Below are 25,491 nucleotides of genomic sequence, written 5' to 3'. Positions count from 1 at the left end.
TCTCTCTCTCTCTCTCTCAATCTCTCTCTCTCTCTCTCTTCCTTCCTTCCTTCCTTTCATTCTAGCAGAATCTTTGAGACCGTTGTTTTACAGAAACATGATCCTACTGCATAGGCGTTTATTCCACAAGGGGGATGGACATAAAGGATAGAGGAGAAGTGAGAGTCAAGGCCGATTTCTAACTCTCCAGGGAACCCCTGCCCTCCACAGAAGCAAGAAGAGGAAGAGGAAGAAATGTGCAGTGGGGAGTAAAGATTGGGTCTGACTTTAGCCCTAGATGTAGCTGTGTGGTGGGTGGTGGCTTCAAGGGCCAATCAGTTTTAGGGATGTGGAAGCATCTTTTGTTCTGTTAGGAAGGACCAGCTGTCTCATGGACAGATGAATCTGGAACCAGACACCCAGCTTGGCCTGGAACTCTTGGCTTCAGGAGGCATCAAGGCTATGATGTTGGCCACCAACGGGCTGTTTCGCATCCCTCTGCCTTGCCAGTTTCCATAAAACTCCTGCCTCCCTATGACCCCGGTAGTGGTGCTGGGGACCCATTCTGGGGATAAGACATGGAGGAAAGAACCCAGCCATTCCCCATCTAGCTGTGCAGGTTGGGGCAAGTTCCTTTCTCCCTCTTGGGGCCTCATTTTCCCCAACTGCAAAATGAACAGATTGGATGACACCAGAGGATTAAATATCCTGTTCTTAGAGTTCTGAGATGCCTGGAGGTGGACATGTGTAGGACACACCCTGGACACTAAGTCCCCTATCCCTCCGCCAATCCCACCTGAGGGCTCTGCATATGTTGGACTCATGGAGGATTGCCTTTAAAGAAAGGGTTTGCTGCTGCCCCATCCTGCCCAAGGTGACCTCTGATGTCCCTTTGGTATTGCAATCTGGATCTGGCAGCTGTAAGGAAGAGGCATGTGCCTCCCTCCATCCTTGCAAGACATCTCCTCACTCTTCCTCTCTTAATACCTAGCTTGCCCCTCCTGCTCCTTACTCAGCTAAGTTGGGGAACGCGTGGCAGATATCAGTATTATAATTGTAAGGGATGGGAGCTAAATTCTTCTAGAGTGGAAGAGACTTTCTAAAGTCAAGTTCTTTCTCATGGGTGGTGAAGAAGAAACAAAAGGGTGAGGTAGGAATGAGAAGTGAACGATCTGCATTTGTAAATAATCAGGCACGGTGGGCACACAGATGTGTACAACCCCACTTAAGCAGAAAGGAATCTCGGTTATCCAGAACACTACATTTTTAGGAGAAAGGGGTACATGACTCCAAAATAAAAATATAGAAATTATAAAATAATCTCCATGGACTTCCAGTGTTGTCTCTCAGAGCCGGCACACATTCAGTCTAGCGACTCATCTACCCCTTTGCCATCCTCATTCTCCAAGGTGAAAACAAAACACTGCACGCCGGGCAATGCCTCTGAGAGCCAATCGGCAAGAATGATGCAGCCAGGGGTGACGTTGTCGAGTACTTGGCATGAGAACAGTGCAGAGACCCAACAACCAGAACCAACATCAGCCATGATTAGTGAGTGGGCAAGGCCACTGTGGAATGTCGATGCGGCCACCTTGTCCAGACTCAGGACCACCATGAGGGAAAGGCAGTTCTTCATTGCTGGTTTGTCGTAGTGTGTTAGGCTCCTGTGACAGTTTGCATAACTGTGTGGGGAGCTGGATTCCACTTAAACCTCCACTGCCTGTGGGGCATGCCCTGGGCAGGCTGGCTCATGGCGCATCTTCCCCACTTAGGTAGGTGGAAGAGGCAGGAGGCACTGCCAGAGCCCTCTGCCTAGGAGCCTCCCCAGGTCTCCACCCGGCAGAGGAGCCAGCCTGCTGATGGAGACAGCTCCACGTGTGCAAAGACAAGCCATCTCCGTCTCCTTTTGCCACACTCCCAACCCCATCAGAGACATTCCCACAATACTTCCCCTGCTATACCTGCCACACAGACAGGTGGCAAAGGCTGGACGGGTGGGAGGAAGCATTAGGCTAAAAATGAGTTTGTGAAGCGAGGTGGAAAGAGTGACAGGCAGGCCCTGCTGCCACTCAGCTACTGCAGGTTCTGACCCTTCTGTAATGCTCTCCTCCCTCCCCTGCTTGCCTTTGCCCCACCAACCTCAGCACCCCCACCACCCCAACACACACACATATGCGGACCTCCGGCCTCTGCTGGGAGTCTTCCTGCTTCTCACTCACTAAAGAGCGCCGTGCAACTGGGCTACAGGGTCCCTCTGTCCCCCGGGGGTTGGTATCTTAGGTACGAACGCCAGCAGTGCAGGCCACCATCAGTAGTGTGGTCCTCGACCATTGTCCTCACCTTGGTCCCACCTTGCTTATGCTCCACCTCATAGTAGCTAGGATCTCAGGGGTTGGGGCCCTATCCGGGGCACCTACCTATCAGCACGAGTGTACAGTGTAGGAAGCATATCGGAAGGCCCTATCTCCTGATGTATCTTCCGATGTTTCAGAGCTGGTTCTCAGTCCCCACCCTGTCACTTCCTAACCCTGTATCCTTGAGTGGAGTACTCTGAGTTTCAGGGTCCTCATTTAGAAAACGTGGTCATATGAGTCTTAACCTCAGAGAGATGTTGGGCCGTCTGCAAGGTGCAAAATGGGCAGTCATACTACTGTCAGAGACCACACAAGATGCCTTGATGGTGGGACCGGAATCTGCCAGGGAGTAACTGAGGCGAGAGGCTGGCCAGGGGGTGACAAGGAGTGAGAGCAGCTAGCGAGGGAATGGGTAGCTGGGTGGCTCCAGGAGGAAGAACTGAGGGCTGTGTCCATGTGCCCAGCATGCCCCACCTTTTAGTTCCTTATTAGAGCCAAGGGCCCGTCCTGTTTACTGCCCCCTCCTTCCAAAGTAGCACCCAGCGTTTCTTTAGAAACATGATGGTAGAATTTTCTTTTGGGACTCTTCAGAGCATAGTAGGCAAAGGCTAGACCAGGCGGTCCTCCACTGAGTCTAGGGCAGGGACCCTGAGACAAATCCCTTGTTCAACAGCAAACACAGGGCCAGGCCTGGCCATAGGACAGACAGAGACCCTTGGGGACAAAGTCTCTTGAGTGCCTCTAGCAGACTCTTCGGCAAGATATACCCCTGTTCTCCCTCTCTGCCCTGAGCCGTGGCTTAGGCAGCCAGGCAGCTGACAGCTACAGGTAAGGCCTTTCTTCTTGAAGGCCACGGCATCAGATCTTCCCTTTTCCCACTCTCCCTTGCAGAGCCTCAGTATTTCCACAGGGACATCCCGTATCCCCTCCCTGCCCCGACCTGTCCAAAACAGAGCTCTGCATTCTTCCTCTCCACCCTACCTACTCCCCTCTACTTTGTACCCAAGGGCAAAGATACTGGCATTTGAAGCCTTGGGCTCGAGTCCTAGCTCTGAATCTTAGCCGTGGACCTTGGGCAATCCCTGAACATCCCCGAGCCTCAGTTTCCTCAACTTCAAAATGGGGATAAACACAGACTGACATCACAGAGTGCTTGATGGGAATAGAAGCACTACTGCGTATAAAGCATGAGTATGATGGCATCTTTTAACATGAACACATGCCACGATCATTATCACTTACCTGGGCTCCCAGGCTAACCACTGCCTTGACTCCTTCCTTGCCCACACCTACCAGGTGGCCAGCGCTCACCAATTTTACTACTCCCTCGCCCCTTCCACATGTTGCTACATGTCTCTGCTCTCAACAGAATTGTTGCAGCCTCTTTCTGGCTTCTTTCCTCTATGCTAATTTGCCCTCTACACTGCAGTATGCACAGCTGGATCCCGTCATACCCTTTCTGAGAAACCTTCCATGGCATCTTCAGGGAGGTGGCCAACACCCTCCATGGTTTGTTTCCTTCACCCCCAATTTTTCTTCCCAGCCTTATCTCTGATTCTATCCTTCCGTGTGAGCTTGCCTCAAGCATTCTAGATTATTCCTCCTTTCTGAAAGTGTGTGGGGGAAGCACATTCCTTAGGTCTCTATACTTTAATTACACTACTTCATTTGCTTACAATGTCCTTATATACGTTTTCATTAACTGATGTCTTGTCTTTGAAGGCCTACTTCAAATGCCACTTTTGCCATGAAGCCTTTCCTGATTCCACCCTTTGAAAGTAACCACTCCGTCTCTTGCATTTTCCAGATGTGATGCTTATACTACTGCCAAATTCTTACCTAACCCTGGATAGGAGGGACTGTGTCTGAGTCACCTTTTACCCCCACAAGACTGAGCACAGGCCTGGGCCTGGAGTAGCTGTTAACCCCTGCCGTGCCCAGGTCACATGCCAGCTTGGCCCAGGGGCAGCCTGGAGCCCTGAAGAGCACACGGGCAGCCCCGAGTCTGGCCACTGGTCCCTTGCCTGCCTCTACTGGGTTGGGTTAAAAAGGTTCACTCTGGCCACAGTTCCTGTCCTCACAGGGCAGGTTTTAAGGAAAAAGCTCTAACAGGTAAGTGTGTGATACAAATGTGTGGACTCATCACAGGAGTGGATGATTCCCCCAGGACCTGGGGCAGAACCGTATCTTCCTTCCCCTGGTCTTCTCTGCTGGCCTGTCTGAGGACAGACAGGGAGAAATAAACACCCAGTGAGTTCTGCTGTCTTTGCGAGTCCACCCAGCCAGACAGCTGTCCCTTGTTCTTTCAAATTCCTGCAAAATTCCAGAGTCACTCCCACCTCCACCGACAGCTGCTACAAACATGGCCCCTTCCCCTCTCAGGGCACAGAGTGAGGCTAATTGCCTATCTCCGTATGGATACGGGGCACAAACACGACCTTTAAGAAAAGCCCCATTACCCAGTGGTTCCTGTTCCAGGCCGTGGCTGGGGACAGTGGAGTGCAGTAGGGGTCAGTTTTTCTTCATAAACCAGAGTTCCAAGGCCCTCTAATCCTAAGCATCAGCAGTGATCTCAAACATCCCCTCCAAGGAGCCAACCATCACCCCTCGTGTAATTAACCCTCCCTTTGCCAAGGTCCATGGCCCTTTGTTTATATTCCACAGCACTCAACACAGCCCGCCTTCTACTGTATAATTGGATTGTGGGCACATCCAATTCCTCTTCCTCTAATAACTTTCATTTGTATAGTATCCCTTGGTTCACAAAGAAGTTTTGCAATAACGCTGTAAGGTCATTATTTATATATAAGAGATGAGCTAATGGAAACTCAGAAGTTAAGTGGCTTTTCCAATGCTGAAGAGCTAGACACAGAGAGTTGGGGCTCAAACAGAAGCCCCACCCCCACCCCACAGCAAATGCTGCCATCACATCTTTGAGGGCAGGCATGCTTCTCACCCATTTTGTATCTCTTGCAGTGCATTGCATAGTGTCCCTATAAATAGAAGCATCCAGAATTTTTTATTGAGTTGGAATGACTTAAGTCTCCAACAGGGCAGAGAGGGACGTAGGAGGGAGGCAACACCTTCTGCAGCCTCGCCCGCATTTCTCCATTGCATTTGGCGACATGACATGGCATCTCTTCATGGATCTCACGTGGCTGGATGCAACTTGGTGAAGGTTGAACTTCTCCTCACGACTCCATCACACCAGAAGCCCCTTTCCACTCAACATAATCATCATCATTATAGCAACTAACAAATCTTTTTGAGCCAAGTATGTGTCAGGCTTACTAAGGTCGGTACTATCATCATCCCTCATTTCACACGAGATCAAGAGAGTAATTCATCCACAGTCGCATGACTACTAAGGAGTAGAATGGGATTCCTGGGATTTGAACCCAGGATTACTGGGAGTCAGACTTTAACTGCTGGGTTAACTGGCTTCTCCCTGAACAGGTCAACTGAGTACCACTGCTACTGAAGCCAGGCAATCATACCTCCCTACAGACAGCCTAACTTTGCCCAGGACAGCCTTCCTGTAGTGGGAGAGTCAGAGGCATAAAAGAGGATCTGGAACAAGGCAAGACTGTGGACAATGGACACAGAGCTTATTTCACTGAATACTCGTGCCCGGTCTGTCAGCAGGCACTAGCACCTTCAGTTCACAGTGGCGGAGATGGATACACAGAACAGTTAAGGACCTTTCAGGACGGTCAGCCCTCAATGCCTGGCTGCTGCTCCCAAAAAAGGCCATCAGCCAGGCCTGGGAGAGCCATGGGAGCCATCTCAGAGTGAGGCAGAGGAGGGGAAATGGGAAGCATAGCATCAGGAGCGAATCGGGTGTTGGAGTCTAGCTGACCAGGGTGTGGCCCCCTGGACATGGTTCCTGGTATGGCTGGCACTATTGCTGCCAGCCCAGAGGTGACTGAAGGCCACTCCCCCACCTCCTCACCCCGCCCCCGCCACAGGAGCTAAGCTCCAAACAATAACACATCCTTATTGGTGGAGAGTGTCAACTGAGTCCAACAGTGTCAGGCCCGAAGGGTTCCTTCAACATTCTCTAATCTAACGACATCCTCTAATCAACCTCCTGATTTAAAAATGTTTAATATTGAAATATGTGAGATATTCAAAGAGGTATAAACGTAATATAATGTATTGTTTGGCAATAAAAAGGAATGAAGTACTCACTATATCATAGACAAACCTGAAAACATCACACTCCATCCATAGAAAGGGAGAGCAGATTAGTAGTTGCCTGGGGCTGGAAGGGTTGGGGGGCGCGGAAATGGAGGGCAACTGCTAAAGGTTTTGGATTTCTTTGTGAGGTGATGAAATGTTCTGCAAGTGATTGTGGGATGGTTGCACAACTCTGCAAATGTACTAGAAATAATCAAATTGTATGGATGAATTGCCTATGTGAATTATATCTCAATCAAGTTGTTACAAAAATAAATAAATAAATAAACCTGGCATACCTATCACCCAGCTTAATAGTTAGCAATATAGCCAAACCTCCAACGACCCCAGTCTTCACCTCATCCCTCCTCTCTATTGAATTTGATGTTTATCACTCTTGTGCATTTCTTTATTATGCATATATTCCCTGAACAATGTTATCATGTTGTTTTACATGTCTCTAACTTTATATGAATGAATTATCCTGGAAAAATTCTTTGTACATGGCTTTTTTCCCCTCAATAGGATGAGATTCGCCCATGGCATAGCTTGGTTTGGAGGTCAAGTTCATCCGTGCTCAATGTGTATGGTATTTCGTTGATGGAAGTACTGCAATTTGATACCCACAACGTGTCTCCACTCTTCTCTCGAATATTTCGGTTTTCTTTTTCTTTTCCAGTAGTCTACACAATGCTGGAGAGAACACCCCTTCCTCTCTTAAGCGCTTGTGTTTCTCTAGGACATGCCCAGGAGAGGGGTGGCTTTGCTGGGGGCCATTCAACACTTTACCAGATACAGCCATATTGTTCTTCAAAGTCGTTCACTTCTCTTTACAAGTGAGGAAATTGAGGCCCAGAGAGAGAACAGTGACCTGCTCAGAGTCTCAGGGTCCGGGACCAATTCCCAGTCCAGGACTCTTCTGGCCCCAGCATGCTGCCTTTCCAAAACCCTCCATTTCCTTATTTTTATTTCTCTACAAATCCCAGAGACCACCCGGGCGGCGTTATCAGAGCCGATCTAGGAGAAACACATTATCAGCAATGTCCAAGAGGGCTGGGGATCTGGAAGTGCTTTCGGGAGGAAATGGGGAAGAAATTAACTTTAGAGAATTCCCCAGGCATCTCTAAAGTGCGGAGAGGAGGGCCTCGAGAGAAGAGGGCTTCTAGGGGCAGGTGGGGGTGTTTTCGGGCATCTGTGGTTCCCTTCAGCCCTTCTCACACTGGCTCCTGACTCTCCTCCCCACGAGGGCTGGGGGCTTCCTTACGTTCAGGGTCCTCTCCAAAGTAACAGCCAGCCCTCCTCCTGGGGCAAGTTGGTTGCCTGAAATAGGGCTACAAAGGCCACAGGAAATGCCTTTATCTGGAACCCAGGATGCAAGCTTTATTGATTAGCTGTTTGATTTCTAAAGCACAACATCCCCACTCTGGTTTGGCCCTGGCTCCTTTCCCATACAGCCTCTCTGCTCCAAATGCTATTGCTAGCACACGGGCATCACCAGGGCATCACAGGTGTCACTCTGCATGCGGAAGGGATAATAGCTGGTGGGAGGGGAGGCCTGAGTGGGCAGCAGGCCACGTTAAGACTTTAGACCTTCATCCTAAGGGTGATGAAAAGCATTGAAGTATTTTAACTAGGGTTACGCATTCATTTTTAAAAGACTATCCTAGCTTCTGGGTAAAGAAGGGATTGTAGAATGTCAGTTAGCAGCGGCTGCAGTGAATAAGGTGAGGGATGGCGGCAGTCTAAACAAGGGTGATGGTGGTGGAGAAGGAGAGGATCGGTGAAGCGAGCCCATCGATGGGATGTGAGGGAAAGGGCGGTGTCCAGGCTGACTCCCAGGTTCCAGTCCAGGGGCGGGGCCTGTGTGATGAGGGCGCCATTCTCAAGGTTGGGAATGTTGGAAAAGGGTCAGGTGTGGGAGAAAGATGCTGGCTTCAGCCATGTGCCCTTTGAGGATGGATCTGTGATACATTTAGGTAGAGATGTCAAGAAGGCTGCCCAGTGCGGCTCATAGGCGGGGATGGTTCTCCCCGACCGGAAACCCACAGAACCTCCTCTCTGTGTAAGAGCCTCAGCCTGAGTTTTGGTGCCTGTAGTTCAGGTGCCTGTAGAAGTGACATCAAATGGTTTACGATCGTGGCCAAGGAGAGAGCTTTGCACGTGTATACAATCCGGTCTGTTTTCACTTCTCATGTGAGGACAAATTACTTGTCCCAGTAGGTGGTTCTGCCTGGATTATACATTGAGCACACACCAGACATGATGTCAACAGAGAAACCAAACAGCAGAACTAATGGAAAAGGCTATGGTAGGAGAGAGGGATGGAAGGAGCTGCAGGGATGCTGTAGCAGGCCTGGAGGTGAAGAGTTCCTCACGTAAGACAGAAAGTAAAGCGATCAGTACAGGATGAGCAGATGTGCACAGGTGAGACACTAGCATATGGGCAGGGCAGGCGAGTAGCCCAATTTTACTGAAAGAAAAGGAGAACAGCATAGTGAGAGATTGGTCAGAGACTAGGCTAGAGAGACAAAATGGGCTTCTTGTTCGGGTGGAGGTGTGTATGAGCACTAGGGAGCCAAAGATAGTTTTCGAGCAGAGGAGTGGAACTGACAGGGTGCAGTGGATGAGGAAGTAGGAGGCACCGATGCTGCCACCATGGGCTGGAGCCTGGGCATCTGGGAGGTCAGACGGACCATGAGACAGGACTGCAAAGTCAGGTGGGGGTAGAAGAGGGGGAAATGAAGCTGAAAGCCCATCCTTCTGGCTGAAGCAGAGCAAGGGAGAGTCCGAATCAGATAGAAGAGTCACTTCCCAGGCTGGCCCTCAGGGATGCGCTTTAAGGAATAGCCAGGAATGACTACGAATTAACCCAACAATTTTCTGCATGTAAAGCAGAATTTCTGAGGTACCCCAAAACAATATTTCTTTAGTTTAAACGTTCTCCCTAAAACAATCATCAGCTCTTCCATCCTTTTCTTTATTAATGGTACCAAGAGACCCTTTTTTCTAAATTCTTCCTTTTCTGGGTTAGTTGAGTCTGAAATAAGGAGAACCACAAAGAAAGGAGGGGGGCTGTGGGTCTGCTTTGCTGTAGCCCAGGGGCAGAGAGGGGGGCCCAGTTGGGGACAGAAGCTCTGGCCATAAGCCCTGCCCATGCCAATGCCATGAAGCTGTTGGGGTGAAATCTGGTACCAGAGCAAACAGGGCAAGGCTAGACCAAAAAAAAAAAAAGGCTTTGGGACACGTGGACACCAGCTCTCATCACCTATGGAAAATAACCAAGCCCCTACAGGCAGTTCCAACCTGAACATTAAGGATATACATGAGAAAATAGAGCCCTATTCATAGAATCGCAGCCTTGTTTTTTGCTGGAGGGGGCTTTTCTCCCCTCCAAGCCATCGTCCACAGCACTGCTAGTTATTGCTCTAGAATAAAAATTGGATCAGGTCCCACCCCTACTCCCCAAACCCTCTCTGATGCTGTACTATCTCTTGTGGGGTAACAAAGCAAGGGCACAGACGTTGCTGCCCACCAGTAGGGCATCCATGGCAGACATCATTAAGCAATTGCCACATCTGTTGCTGCCCTTGGATACAACCTTACGATCTGACAAAGCACAGCCCTCCAGGCAGCCTTTACTGATCAATCACCCTCAGGTTGAAAACCCTTTGCCTCCCTTTGAACACAGAGACCCAGAAGCCCTCAGCCTGTGCCTTTGCTGTCTTTTTCCACCCTTATTTCCCATCATTGTTTTCATACTCCAGTTTCCTTCGACTGCTTGCCATTCCCAAATAGACCTGTCTCAGAGCCTTTGTCCATGTCAGTACCTCGGCCTGCTCTGCCTCTGTGCAGACTGCTAACTGTTCCTCGGTATCCATTCTCTCACTTCCCATAGTAATAAAGTTATACCTGCACGTATGGCCACCCACCAAAAACACACTGCCTGGCCTCCCTCGGACCTGGGGGTAACCATGTGACTAAGTGCTGGTCAATGGGATATGAGCAGAAGTGACGCATGTCAGGTTGTTTTTCTTTAAGTTTTGCCCTTAAGGGTTTGGGCATATACTCCCCAGACCCCTTCTCCCTCCTGGCCAGGGTTTGGTGAGGATGAAGCAGCTACCAGGAGTCCAGAGATGGAAGGCTACCCTCCCAGCCCTGGACCACTATCCTCTGGCCTGCTAACGAAGAGACTCCCCTCTTTCTAATTAGAGTCCCTGTATTTGGGGTCCACTGATATGGTGGCAGCTGGGTCTGTGCCCTAACTGTATGCCCTCCTACCTGCTTCCTTGTTTCTTACCACCAACTTCCAGTGCCACATCCTCAGTGAAGACTTCGCAGATATCCACACTCCTCTGGGATCTCCAACACTTCGCAAGCACCTCTCACTAGCACACCCAAACCAGAGGATGGCCGTGGCCTCTCCCACTGGCCTGGCTGAAAGTCACTTGTTTTCCCTTCGTCCATCCTCTATACCAGAGCTAGCTGTGGCGCCGACGCACAAATCTGACCATATCACTCCCTTGTCCCCACTATTACAGTCCTAGTGGTCAATGCCTGACTCTAGCCTACTCTTCCCCTTAGAGGTGAGGTCCATACAGCTGGTCCTAGCTCCCTCTACGTGTACCATCCCTCACATTGCCAGCCCCACCCAGCCCCAGCGTGGCGGGCCTGAAGTAGCTGTTTCCTTGCTGCCTGGATCCTATATTGTCCTGCTCCTCAATTGTTACTAACAACAGGGATACAGAATGGGAGCATTTTCCTGACCTTTGTATTCTTTTTAAGTGGCCTAGGAAGTCCCACGGTCTGTATATCTCTTCCCAAGGCCCTTCTCCTGTCTCAGCAGGCCTATGCTTTGCAAAAGGCCCACACCTATTCCTCTGAACTTCTGGCCACTGTGACCCTCCTAACGAGGCCCGACCTTTGGCATCCCTTCCCAGGGCTGCAGGCCCATCGCTCCCCTGGTGAACAGTACATGCAGGCCAGAAGCAGGATGCAGCCAGATCTCAGCCAATACATGGCTATTTTGGGACAGGGAGGATCCTGGGAGGATGCTGGCAAGGTCAGAGTAGGAAGGGAAGGAGGTGGGTTTTCTGCCCACGATTATGTGTCCCAAGCCCTCTGGATGCCGCCCAGGGCCCAAGGCTGCCACAAGGAAGAACACACCCACCACAGGACTCCCACCTCAGCCCAGCCAGCTGCAGAGGCAAACTGGGGGCAAGCATGGTTTGAGGCTCTAGGCTCCAGTCTCAGCAGCCACAGTGGGCAGGAAGAGTGTGTGTTTATTTGTTGTGTCCAAACAGCGCTGACTTCAGCATCAGGCAAGACTCAGAGCAGTCTTAGAGGGGGGAGATGTCAGAAACCAACCAGAGGGGAGATGGAGAATATGAGAAAGAATCCAATCACTCAGGAATGATTCTCGATGATCAGTTACGGAATATTTCTTGAGCATCCACTATGCATAGAGCACAATACTAGGTGCTGGCAAGACAAAAAAGAATAATATTTTGACTTTGGATGTGGCACTTTATGATTGTCTAAATCCTTCTGCAAGTATCAGGAGCTTTAAAGTGATTCGTAAACTCCGACCCTAAAGAAAGAATCGAAGATGAATGATTTAGGCACAAGAATGACAGTGATGTTTTACCCCTGAGTTTAGGGATTACGAACATTTCACAATGTCAGAACTGTGAAGAGTGTCCTGGAGAAGATAATCCATCAATGTGAAGTGCTTGATACTGTGCCCGACACATAGTAGGTGCTCAGTTAGGGGCAGCGGCAATAACCGCAATTACTCATAATAGCTTGGCAGCCATATGGCTCGCAGGCTTCAGTGTGAAGGAGGTAACTTTACTGTAGGGTGAGAAGCCTCAGGTTGGGCAGACGGGGCAGGTCCAGGGATGCATCAGGACTGGGCCCATCTTACTAGATGCATTTATTCTACGCTTCCATGGCTGAAGGTCACATATCTGGTGAATGTCAGAGCTGGAATTCAAATCTCTGTCTCTCATGGCTCCAAATCTCCTGCCCTTCATCAGCATTTTATACTTCGAGTAAAGAAGACTGCAACTGACCAAGAGTTATGGGGACAATAGACATCATTATATGAAACGGAGGCCGCCCCAGAAACCCTGATGCTACATTGCTCTGCCCGGGCCCCGTCACCGTACCCTGCCTTCATCTCATCTCATTAATCCTGGCATTCTTCTCCCAAAAGCTTTCCCAGATCCTAGAGCTCAATCTCCCGAGGGAGGGAGAAAGCTTCCCAGGGTTTCTGGACACCCTTTTAATTAACCCAGACGACCCTCTTCTGCCTGGAGCCAGCTGAATTTCATCATGGTCTCACCATCTCCCCTGGCAGCACCTCTGAACTGTGACTCCCACCTCAGCCCACTCACGCTCCAGCAAATGCAATCCCTCCATTTCACATCTATCGGCCTCTTTTCCCTGGCTTGGGGACTTTGGGTGAGGGCTTCTTGGGCCCCTTCGCTCCTGTGTCCATGGAGGGCCTGCCAGAGAGCCCAGTTAGTGTTCTATTAATGCCACCTGTGCACGACAGGTATTGGGGGCCACACTCTGAGCTGGCAGAGGCCCATAGCAGTGTAGAGTCCTCTGCAATTACTCAAAAGTGTTACCTTGTCTCCCTCAACTCTTTTTTAGAGCTTTCCTCCTCACCCCCTAAAAAGTACAGCCCGTTTCAGTTACCATGGGAACAATGAAACTTGCCCATCTGTCATTCTCAAGGCTTAATAATAATGGTCAGCAAACTAGAAAAGTCCTCATGAGCTATAACATCATTATTATTAACTGGACAATGCAATCGAACCCAACACACAGCATGGCACCCAGCACAAAGCAGGAACCCAGTATATAGCTGTGACTAGATGAACAGACCCAGGTGAGGAGCCGGCTATGCAATATGGAGGAAATGGCATGAGAAGGGGCGTCCTTGAAGGTGATCTGCCCACACAGGGCTAGTAAATAGCAGAAGCAGAATCTAAACCCAGATTAGACAGATTGGACTTAGTTTATTACACTACATCACCTTGCAACCTTGAACCTGTGGGCAAGTGTGAGTCTGTGTGGGTAGCCTAGATACTATCCACGCAGCACCTTAAGCCACTTAGCGAGGGCAGGCAAGTTTTGCAATTATAGGGGAACTCATTCATTCTGGTAACAAACACTTTTGTATATCTACTGTGTCAGGAGCTGGAGGCATGACAGTGACCGTGATGAGCCTAGTCTCTGCCCTCCTGGGTTTATTTCCTCTTCAATTCTGTATAACACTTCGGAATTTGCAAAACATAGACACTCCCATTATCTTATCTAATTTCACAACCTGGTGCATACAGTGAAGGGTCATAGAAGAGTTAATGAATAAATGAATGCTTGAATGAATGAATGAATGAATGATGGATAGGAGATAGGTGGGCCGATCAGTGTGTAGATGGAATGACAGGTATTGTCATTCCCATCTTTCAAATGAAAAGTGACTCTCCGAGCAGGGTGTGACCAGAACACAGGGGGCCTCTGGTATGTGTCCCCATCCTAGTCACCCATTTGCAGGGATCCTTACCTGGAGGGCAGTGACACCCTGGGGACATCTTCAGGGCTTCCCGGCGTCTGCGAGAGTGGAGCTTCCATTTCTGCACAGAGGAGACAGAGGAGAGGAGTCACTGGGAGTCGTAAAGGCCAAGCCCTGGAAACGTCTGTGGGCTGGCAGGGGTGGGGGATGGGGGAGAGGGGCCGCTTGGGGGCTGGAGGGAGGACTGTTCTTGGATCAAAGACTGGTCACCAGACATCTGGGTAATAAGAAGCAGACGGCGAGGTCCCATCTAGGTAATCTCAGTGTCTGATGTCTTCAGAGTGCTCTTAAAGAAATTAACCCCAACCGCAGGACCCTATAAACCAGTTGCAGCCTTCCTGCACTGCACTCATGGGCACAATGACCTGCTTTTCTTGACTCTGCTGTTTGTTTCCCGAGTGGGTCTGGTCTCCTGTTGGATGCAGAGGCAGGGACAGTGACTTCTGTTCTTCTGGTGTCCTTCAGAGAGCCAGGCACAGGCAGACCTAGGCAGGGGTGGGGGTTAGGGAGCTGGGCAGGCCCCTGCCCCTCATCAAACCTCATCCTCACCGACTTGCAAATCATTGAGCCAGTGTGGAAGGCCGCAGAGAGGTGGCAACAAGTAGACTGGGATACCTCCTGCCTTCAAGGAGCTGCAATTTCCGGGGCGGCGAACAGACAAGTACACACCTATAAGCACCAGTGCTTGGAGTGCTTACTCTGCCAAGGGTGGTGCACTTAGTGCCTCAGTCCTCACAGTCACCCCCCTCCCCCCACCCCGGGGCGTGGGCCACACTCACACAGAGGTTAACAGGCACACCATTGGGCCAGACTGCCTGGGTTTATACACAGTTCTAGGACCCTGAGTTGATAACAGCCCCTACCTCATTGAGTTATTGAGAGGATCAAAACGGCTGAGGCACAGAAAGAAAGGTGCCTGACACCCAGAGGGGAACTCAATACGTGAGCATTGTTGCGCTCTTGTTACGGGTAAGGGACCTGAAGCACAGAGAGGAGACTGTAACCTGGCCAAGGTCAGGGGTAGGGTACAGCTAGGATTTGAACGCACACTCTCTGAAGCCACTATAGCCATTAGTTGTATTTTATTTGGTTCCCGCAGTTTTTTTTTTCTTTCATTGAATTTGTTGCCAATATTTTGAAGAGGCTAATTTCACATGCAAATCTGCATTTCTAATTTCTCTTGAAAAACTGGAAGATCTGGCCACATGGGGCCTGTGCTGTGGCTGGCAGTGACTGACAATGTCCAGCGTGTTGTATTCCCTGACACATGGACCAGTTAGAATGCCAGCTGGCTTCCCATCAGCATTTCTCCAGCATTTAACTACTGTATAGTGCTGCCACTCGCAGTGGGCCATGACAGAGGTAAAGCAAGTTGTGTGGGAGTTGTGGTGAGATTAGGTGTTACCTCTGATTTGGTGGTGAGAGGGCAGGTCAGGAAAGCTTTGTGAGGATTCACAACAAATTAATGTCTGCTAAGCCCCACTCTGTACTGGCACTGAGCTGGGTGCTTTTATACAGAGAATCACATCTATATTTCACACTCTAACTCCAAAGGAACTTTAAATGTGACCTCGTTGTTTTACTTAAAGAAACGGAGGCTCAGAGAGGCTGAGCAACCTGTTGAAGGTCACACAGCAAGGACATGGTGGATCTGGGACAAGAACTCAGGCTTTTTGATGCGAAGTCCACTCTATCCTGCTGGAGAAAGGTGTATACAAATGTCCCTGGGGGAGGGAGCACAGCAACAGACAAGGTGGGAGTTCTGAGGGCAGAAGCGGGCAGGAGGCCAAAGCAGACAGGAGAGGGAGGAAGGCAAGAATGTTCCAAAGGGGAGCATCTCACTTAGAAAAGGAGGTTGGCACATAAGTCTTAGGTGGGTGGATGTTGAGGCCAGGCCACGTTGGGCACAGAATGGCCACTGAGCACACAAGTGACCTCCTAGGACAAAGTCTGGTGATACTCAGTTCTGAAGCCAGCCCACCAAAACCACTTTTCAGGGAGGAACTGTGCCTATCGACTTCCCTTCCCACCAATAACCTTGGGCTTTTGAGGTACTTATTTGTGGCTGTTCCTGGCACACAGTAGGTATGTGACATAAGTCTTTTAAGTGACAGAGCCAGTCAGTGACTGAGAAGCCAGGGCCAGCTGAGTTGGCAGCATTTTGGCTGCTGGTTTCAATCATTAGGGTTGTCACACATTCAGCAACAGCGGTGCCAAGCACAGGGTGGGCCTTGGAGATGGAGAATGTAGCACAAGACAGGGTCGCCACTCTCACGGGGTTCATCTTCCACAGAGAAACAAATGAATATATAATTCAGGCAGTGATAAGTGCCATAGAGAAAAATAAAGCAGAGTAAAAAGATAGAAGAGAATATTTTAAACTTGTGGGTCAAGGAAGGTCTCTCTGTAGAAGGGACATTTGAATAAAGAGCTGATGAAAGCAAGGAAATGAGTTGTGCAGAGATCTGAAGGAAGCGTGTTCCAGGCAGAGGGAACAGCAGAAGCGAAGGACCTGAGACAAAACTGTGAATGAAATATTGGTGGAAGAGGAAAGGCAGCAGTGTGATGGAGTGACTTAGGCGAGGAAGGAGGAATAGGAACGGCGGGAGGGCAGATCATTAAGGGTCTGAGAGAGACTGTGAATTTATAGCAGCACAGATCCCCGATATTTCCATGGCTACTGACAGCCATAAAACCCTGGAGCTGGTGAGGATGCTGTACTGCGCCATCCAGGCCTCCTGGTCAGGATCAGGCCACTCATCTTTAGCTGCCCTTGTGTTAGTTGATGGCTCAGTTCTCTGGGAACTGCTCTCAGCTGAAAGGAGCAGCCTCCACCAGGGTCATACCCACTTCACTCCCCAAAGCAACTCATATCCAGTTACTTACAGATATGGTACAAAGACCCAGTCCCTTTGCTTCAGTTCGGGCCGTCCCAGCTGCAGAGCTCCCATGGGACCAGCTGAGGCTTCTGTCTCGACTACATCCTTAGGAACCCAACCTAAGACATACCTGGAAGTGATTTTCGCATTTCCTAAACCTTCGCCTGAATCTCGCCACCGTCCCATACAAAAGGCAGGCCAGAAATCAGCCCATTTTATAATCAAGGAAACAGACACGGAGGGAAAGAAAATTGCATTGAACTAAACCACAGAAGGCTTAAATTCCAGGTCCTCCACCTTCAAGTTCAATATTCTTGTTCAGTCAATCCGATATACATGGAGCTCCTACTAATTGTGAGATTGTGCAAAGTGGAGAACAAGACACAGTCCCCATCAGCAAAGAAGTTTGAGCTTCATGTGGGAGAAGTGTGTTAAGATGTATCCAGGTGACTGCAGACTTTGAGTGAGAGTTGGGGGCCTATGTGCCAGGTAAGAGGTCTAGCATAGCGAAGGCATCCAAGGGTTTGAAATGGAAGAAGCACGTGGTGATGTGGGTTGTATAAGAGCCCTGAGTTGGCAGCATTTTGGCTACAGGTCCCAAACATTAGGGTTGTCATTCATTCAACAACAGCAAGATGCCAAGTACAGGTTGGACCCTGGAGATGAAGATGAGGATAGTGAGAACAGACCGGATCAGTGGGAAGGTTGGAGGTTGAGGTTCCTCTCTGGAGGCTGTCAAAGCCGTCAATCCAACTGACGGATACTGGTAGTCTGGCTACAGCATGGCAGCATGATGGAGAGCAGCAGACAAGAGAAAGGATATACAGGAGAAAGAATGGACAGGGTACAGGATGGACTTGGTGGGAGCGGGAGTAGGTACCAGGCTCTGCCGTGGGCAGCCAAGAGGCCCCCATGGGGACAAGACAGAGACAAAAAGCAGGCTTGTGGGAAGATGACAAGTTTGTCTGGGGACGAGCTGAATTTGAGGGTTGTCCTTGAGGAGTCCAGATGGGCAGGGTACTTGTGGCCCTGGAGCTCAGGAGAGAGGCTGAGATAGAAAGGCAGATCTGGGAGCTAGGAGCATCCATCAGGAGGGGAAGGAGATGTCTGACACAGAGGTGGGAAACTGGCTAAATTCAGTGTGTGGGTGTGTCTTCTTGGCCCGCCCAGTGTTTATTTTTGAAAAGTATTAGATCTGAACATCACTGCGACTCTTCCGGAGCCTGGGCTTCAACCCCACACACTGACTCTCGTCTGCAGCTTACTCCTTCTAACACCTCATCCCCAGGGATGCTTCCAACCTGCAAGACCTTCAATTCATGGGTCGTTCCACCTTTTCACTGTCCCTCGCCCACCATGTTTCACTTCCTTCTTTGCCCAGCTCAAATTCTGCAGTCAGTGATGATAATCACTCTCCTGGCTACACCCTTGGCTGCCATAATGCTCCTCCCTTTCAGCACATTCTCTTGGCTAAGCCACAGACCTGGTAGATCAAACATTTCCACCTACCCCACATGGGCACCCAGGCAGAGGAATGAAGCCGGAGAAAGCACACGACCTGGCTGACTGGCCTCACTTTAATACATGACCATTATCTCAGATGAATGCCCAGCAAACATACTGTGTTTCTCTAGTACTTTCATCTCCCTGTCTAGGAGTTCTCACATCTTCTCTCCTCAACGCAATACCCTGGGACCAAGGTCATTGTCATCCGATGACCTTGAGAAAATGGAAGCAGGAAGAAGAGGACTTCTGGAGGCTCCCAACACCACGCATACCTTCCTGCCCATCTGCATCTGTGCAGGCACATTCTCCCTTCCCTCTTCTTGTGTGCCCCCTCTGCGCTCCCAGATAAGGCCAACCCTCCACCTGCACGCCAGGTTTCCCCCCTCCTGCCTACTCTAGGACATCAAGTACCCCTCCCACCTGCATCATCAATTTTCTCCCCTGAACTGGATCACTTACACAAGAGCTCAGCAAACGTTTTTTGTAAAGAGTCAGCCAGTAAATATTTTAGGCCCCGTGAGCCATATGATCTGTGTCACAATCACTCAACTCTACCGTCTAGGCGAAAAGCAACTATAGACAGCTCAAAAACAAAATAAGCATGGCTGTGCTCCCATAAAACACGTATTGACGAAAACAGGCTTCGAGTAGGATTGAGCTGTAAATCATTATGCAAGCATGTTGTTGTTTCTCTCATCTGAAAAAAAAGAAAAGAAAAATCCTCTCTTGATGAAGCTTTTTTCCTAGAAAAACTCCCTGATGGAGCATGTCTCCTCCAGCTCTCTCCTGGACCACTCTTACCAGCTCTTATACTTCCTCTACCTAAGTGGTTCTCCTTGTGGCCACTGACGGCCTCCACGTGGCTAAGTCCAGTGAGCGATCCTCCGCCTCATCTCCGCCTGTCAGAATGTCTGCTTGCTCTTCCCTCTCCTTGACAAACTTTCTGTACTTGGTTCCTGGGATGCCACTTTCCCGGCTTCCCTCCTACCACTCTGTGCTCCTTCTCAGTCTCCTTCGCTGCTTTCTTTGTATCTACTTGACATTACAGTGTTGGAGGGCCGCAGGGCCCAGCCTCACCTCTTTTTCTCTGCACAGACACCTTGGGGATCTCACCAGTCTTATGGCTTCAACACTATCTGTATGTGATGATGGTCCCCTCTTTGTACCTCTAACCCGGGCCTTCTTCCAGAACTCCAGACGCATTTATCCAGCTGCTTACTTGACATCTCCATTGACAGGCATCCCAAAACTAGCCTGGTAAAACTGAGCTCCTCATATTCTGTCACCTCTCCCCAGGCCTGCCCCTCCCACAGTCTTCCTCATCACAGGTAATGTCAACTGCCCATTGCTCAAAACCTTGACACCAGCAGTGATATCTCTTTCTCTCTCACTCCACACCCATTCAGTCAGCAGCTCTTGTTCTCTACCTTCCTGACATATCCAAGATCTGACCTCTTCTCGCCACTCCCATCTCTACCTCCTGGTCCAAGCCTCATCATCTCTGGCCTGATGACTGCTATAACCTTCTGATGGATCCCCCTGCCTCTGCCCTTGCCCCACAGCAGCCAGGGTGACCATACAGGCCCCCTTGATGAGCCTACGCATGCCGGGCTTCCTCCTACCTTAGGGCCTTTGCACTTGCTGCCCTGTGCCTGGGATGTTCTCTTTCTAGCTGATCAGCTGCTCACTCTCAGTGAGGACTTCCTTGCCCCTGGTGCCCTCTCACAAGATACTTACTATCCTTCTTCCATGTTTTATTGTCTCCTTAGAATTTTGTTGTTGTTTTTCCCTTGTTTATCTTGCTCACTGTCTTCCCACCCCGCCACTAGAAAGTAAATTCCACAAGTATGTGGATATTTTGGTCTGTTTTATTCCGTGTCTAGAACATGGTCTGGCATATGGTAGATGCTCAATAAAGAATGGTTACTTGCGAAACAGGAGATTTCACATAAAGGTCTGGATTTCCAGTCTCTCTTGTACAATGAGGGGGCCTGGCAACACTGGGCCATGGTAACACTCAGGTGGTATTGAGTGGTGGCTGCTCATTTTCGGTGAGCACGTGCTGTCCAGGTCACCACAGTACCCTCCTGCTGGCCAGCTTCATCTACTTATGCCACGAGCCTGGCCCCCTTGGTGAGAAATCTCCAGGCTGAGGCTCAGAGGCAGGTGGAAAACTTTCTGAGGCTCTGGGGTGGACCCCCAGCCATCCTAAATAGAGAAGCCTTCCTGCTTTGCCCTAGGGCCTCCTGGAATGCCCCACGTGGCCAGAGTTGAAACATCACCCGCCTGATCATCGCAGCTATTAAAATGCCTGTATCAGTATCAAAGGGAAAATGCCAAGCGGCTACTCACTCCCGCCAAAGAATGCAGCTCCGGCCTGGCCTTGGGTTTAGGGGCCACTCCCTCCCCATGCTCAGCACCAGGGCTCTTAAAGGGCTCAGGCTCAGCCTGGGCCTCTGTAACACGTGGGTGCATCCTGGTCGTAGTGTCGGGGAGTGAGCCCAGAGGTAGATGCCAAGTGAGCTCTGGACTCCACGGCTGTGACCTTGAGCCTGGCACCTCTCCTCTGGGGAAACCTGTAAAATGGGAATATTAAAACCCCCACACCATCAACCTCCTAATGTTGCTGTGGAGAGTATCTTAGAAACCATGTAGCATTTAACAGGTGGAACTATTAAATGAGCTAATATTAATAATAATAGTTACATATATCGAGTAGTATATACCAGGCACTATGCTAAACGCTTTAGGTGGAAATGTCATTTAATAACTAATTTTTGATATTATTAGTGTATGACTCCCATTAGAATTCACCTGCCCTTGGAGGCTGCCATGGGACTTTATTTTGGGTTAGCACAGATGACCTCCAAACTCTGATGAAGTATCCACCACGTGCAGAGCTTGGCAGCGTTGATGTGGCTTGAGCTTCATTTGGGAGCGCCAGGACCTTGGGGTCTAGCCCCAGCTCTTCCACTATGTATTAAGAAAGAGCTATAACCTCTCTGGCCCTCAGGCTCCTCATCTGTAAACCGGGGATAATATTAGTTATCCCGTAGACTACACAGGGCAGCTGAAGGGAAAAATGAGGTAAGATCAAAAAACAAAAAGAGTTGTCTAGATGAGAAGAAGGGTGAGCACCTGTTGTGCCAACTTCTTTTTCTTAGTGGCCGAGTGAAGACCACTTCTTTCTTGAGCGGGTGCCAGGCCTGCCTCCTCCCACCTGCCCGGTGAGGCTGGCCTGGCCTCATACACTGCTGCAAGCATGTAGACATGTGGTCGTTTCCTGCCATCCCTCCCTCCCGCTCTGGAGAAACTCGGACCCCCTCTTCTTGCAAGAGGGAGGGTGAGTGAAGACCTGGCTGCAGCCCTGCCTTTTGACCCTGAGAACTAAAAGTTGAAAGGAGTTGCCCAATGAAATGACCACACTGGGCAAAGGTTGGCAACCTGTGTAAGCATCTGCTTATAACACTTGGTACAGAATGGGTTCTTGATCTCATCTGCTAGAGCCCTTCCCATCACTCTGTGCCATACTGTTACTGGCCCAGCACCCCGTTGGAGACTGAGCCAGCCTTTGAGGGCGGGACCCAGTCTGGTGTCTGTGATCCAGGCTTGAACCGAATTACTTACTTTTAGGTCTATTCCCTAGGACCCATCCCTGTAGTCCCAGGAGGACATGGGCTTTGGGCCGGGCTTTGGCAGAATTTGTATAGGAAGAAATGTGGGCGGCAGGGCATTCGATAAGGAGCAAAGGCATACAGGCAGGATCTGGGCTGTGCCTGCATGGTGCTGGCTCTGTGGGCTTAATCCCAGGGACCACAGGAGAGGGCAGCCCACAAATGGGGTTTGTTAAGGCAGCAGGCCCCTGTGCGGCTGCTTGCCTGGGGCACAGGCAGCTCAGTGCGGTAAAATCAAAGTGGAGGAAATCTAGACACAACCCACACCCACCAGAACCGGACTTGCCCAGTCTGTTTGGGGGCCTGCGTGTGGGGGGCTGGGAGGGGGTGCAGTGGGGCTGCCTGAAGAACCGTCATCTCCCTCCTTTCACAGTTCTCTTTGTACAATGGACTTGGCGCCTGATCATAGACTCCCAGGGCCAAGAAACAGGGGCCCGAGGGTCTGCCGGATGCCATGGGCTGACTTCGCCTCCCTGTTTCACCAGAACCACAGACAGATGTGGCCCCAGGCACTGCAGATCAGAAAAAGTCAGGGGAAGGAGCTGCATGCTCCTGTGTGAGTTTTCCAGGCTTCATATGAGGAAGTCCCTCCTTCTAGCTAACCTAAGGCCTTGCTGCTGCCTCAGAGGAGTCAAAGAACTGAGCCCTGGAACTATTTGGATGTGGATGGGAGCTAGTTAGCATGGGGCCTGGCACCTCAAAGGTTTCAGGGGGTCTGGGGTCACCTCTGGGCCAGGTGCAAGATGAAGCAGGGGTCCCCTACAACAGAACAGTGAGGGGTGGGGGTAAGAGTGCTGGGGTGGAAGTCAGGCACCTCTTCTCACCTTCCTTCCCTTCCACAAATGGGTATTGAGCATCTATATGTGCCAGAGCCATGCAAAGTACTGGGGACACATGTCTGAGCAAAGCAGATATTCATGCTGTGCTGAGGGAGCTTACTCTTTAGGGAGGGCACATATGAGTCTATAAACCACACACATCAATGTGAAGTTACTACTGTCATCAGAGCTATGGCCGGAAGGGGCGAGGTGCTGAGAACCTGTCCTGAGGCTTTGACTAGGCTGGCTCATCACAGGAAAGTGACAGCTGGGCTGAGATCTGAGGATGAGCAACAATGAACCAGATAAGGTACAGGAGAATGACTGAGACCTGACACCATGTGCTTCTTACGAATCAGGCAGGGGTCTTGCATATATTAATTCATTTGGTACTCACAGCAACTCAGTTATGAATGAGGAAACTGAGACAGAGGGAGGTGAATTAACTTGCATGCTGACACACAGCCAAGAAGAGCAGAGGCAAGATTTGAACCAGGAAGCCTGGCTCAGAGCCCATGTCTTTCCGCTGTGCATGCCTGTGACTGTAGGGCAGAGGCTTGGCTCTTTGCAGGAAATCACAGTATCTCAATAATCACAATGCCTATTACTGGACTGTTAGGCACTGCTCGAAGCTCTTGTTTTAACTTGTTTAATCCTAAAAACAATACCCATAAGGAGATCCTCTTGTTATCATCACTCCCATTTTACAGAGGTGCAACTCAAAGCACTGAGAGGTTAAACAACTTGCCTGACATTACATGGCCAGCAGAGCTGGACTTGAACCCAGCCATCTGGCTTGAGTCTGTGCTCTTAACCATGACAGTGCACGGCCGTGGGGCTGGACTCTGAAAGTGAGGGGAGGTGAGTCCTGGGCTGGAGAGGGTGGCAAGAAGCAGGTTCTCCAGGTCTCACGGACTACATTAAGAAATTCAGTCTCTGGCTTGAGATTAACAAAAAATCAGAGAAATGTAGTGATCATATTGAAAGTTTTTAAAAGATCACCCTGGCTGCCGTGTGGATGAAGAAAGGGGGTAGGGCAGACTGAATGGGAGCAGATGGATTAGGAGAGCCCAAGGTAGCTCAGGTGGGAAAGGGCAGGCAGGTGGTGATGGAGAGAAGACAGATCTGTGGGAAGCTGAGAAGGTGGGGTCAGTAGGGCCTGGATGAAGTGCAGCTGGAGGCCAGCGCATTCACAGATGAAGAGGTGCTGGGGAGGGTTGGACTTCCTTCTCAGCTTAGACATGTTGAATTTGAGGTGCTTTTAGGACACATTGGAAGAGTGGGATGGTAGTTGTAGAGATAGGTCTGAAGCTCTAACCAGATGAAGGACACATATATTACAGTCAGAACGGTCCAACCATGGAACAGTCAGCTACATTAGGTGGTGAGCTCCCTGTCACTGAAGGTGTGTGAGCGCGAGAACTGGGGATGTTATGGGGGATTCCTACTATAGCACATAGCTCCCTTCCTTCCCACACTCTGATGCTATGGAGTGGGGAGAGGCTGGAGGTCGCAGGACCACCCTCTGACTTACTCCCAATAAACCTCAAGTGCCAGGTCACAGTGAAGTAGACTAAGGCTGCTCCTGGAAGAACCCCAGCTAATTCCTTTTTACCCAGCCCCCTTCTTCACCCCTGTCCCCAGAAGTCACCCTTCTTGTCCTGCCCAATACCCTTGTCAGAGTATGCATGACCTGATGCAGAAAACCTCAAAGGGATGGCTTAAGAGGCACCTTCATGAGGCATGTGCAGTGTAACAGGGGACTGCAAGTATAAAGTCCCTTGGACGGCAAAATCCCAGGCCTTACGACTGCTTTTTTGGGAAAGATATGTCCTCTGGAGGCAGCAAGATCTCCCTGCTGCCACTTAGAGAACAGATAGGAGTGAGCCACCTGGCAGGAGGGCAGGGTAGACAGGGAGAGCCTACTGCAGTGGGAAATGCCTGAGCAAAAAACAAAGGCCAAAACTGGACTGCAGGCCTCAAGAAGGCCAGTGAGGCTGGGGGCAGGGGTGTGGTGAGGAGAGGAAAGGGTGCTGAAGAGAGGGCAGAGGCCCAGCTCATATGGACTCTAGCCATGGAAGGGTTCTCTGGAAGACCCACAATAGCCTCCAGAAGGGGAGACAGGGACCCAGTGTCCCCCTGGCAGGCTGTGCTCAGCTTCTCAGGCAGGCAGTTCCGCCCCTTTGTGCCGGGCTAGCCTTTGCCCTTTGAAGGCCCAGAGGAGCCCTGGCTGCCAGCAGCCCCGTACCGCCCTTTCAGCTCAGAGAGGCTCCCACCCGGGGCATGTGGCCTGCGGATGGGAGGGCACCCGTGTCATCGCGGAGCTGCTAGGGCCTCCTGGCAGCCCAGACGACACCCCGAGGGACCCAGCTTGCCCCAGCCCTTCCAGCCTCTTCCTAAACCCGGCCTCAGTTTCCCTTGGAGGAGCCTGCCAACTTCCTTTATCTACTGGGGACTAAGCTGCTTCTGAGAGGGGCAGAATCCAACCAAAAGAAGTGGGAGAAGGACTCCTGGGGCTTC

At 50.4% G+C, this 25,491-nt stretch overlaps 1 protein-coding gene across 11 annotated transcripts in view; it reads right to left on the bottom strand.

The window, feature by feature from the left end:
- Window positions 1-25,491, bottom strand: part of COL13A1 (collagen type XIII alpha 1 chain) — a 141,655-nt gene that overhangs the window by 108,763 nt on the left and 7,401 nt on the right. For all 11 annotated transcript variants that reach the window (XM_039872000.1, XM_039872003.1, XM_039871995.1 and 8 more), the window contains exon 2: window positions 14,086-14,155. In XM_039872000.1, coding sequence (XP_039727934.1) covers window positions 14,086-14,155 — 70 coding nt within the window. The remainder of the gene's footprint in view (window positions 1-14,085; window positions 14,156-25,491) is intronic.

Source organism: Pteropus medius, unplaced genomic scaffold (genome assembly GCF_902729225.1).
Source record: "Pteropus medius unplaced genomic scaffold, Ma_sr-lr_union100, whole genome shotgun sequence".
Lineage (NCBI taxonomy): Eukaryota > Metazoa > Chordata > Mammalia > Chiroptera > Pteropodidae > Pteropus > Pteropus medius.
The sequence above is the reverse complement of the archived record's forward strand: the minus strand, read 5'-3'. Positions and strand labels throughout refer to the sequence as shown.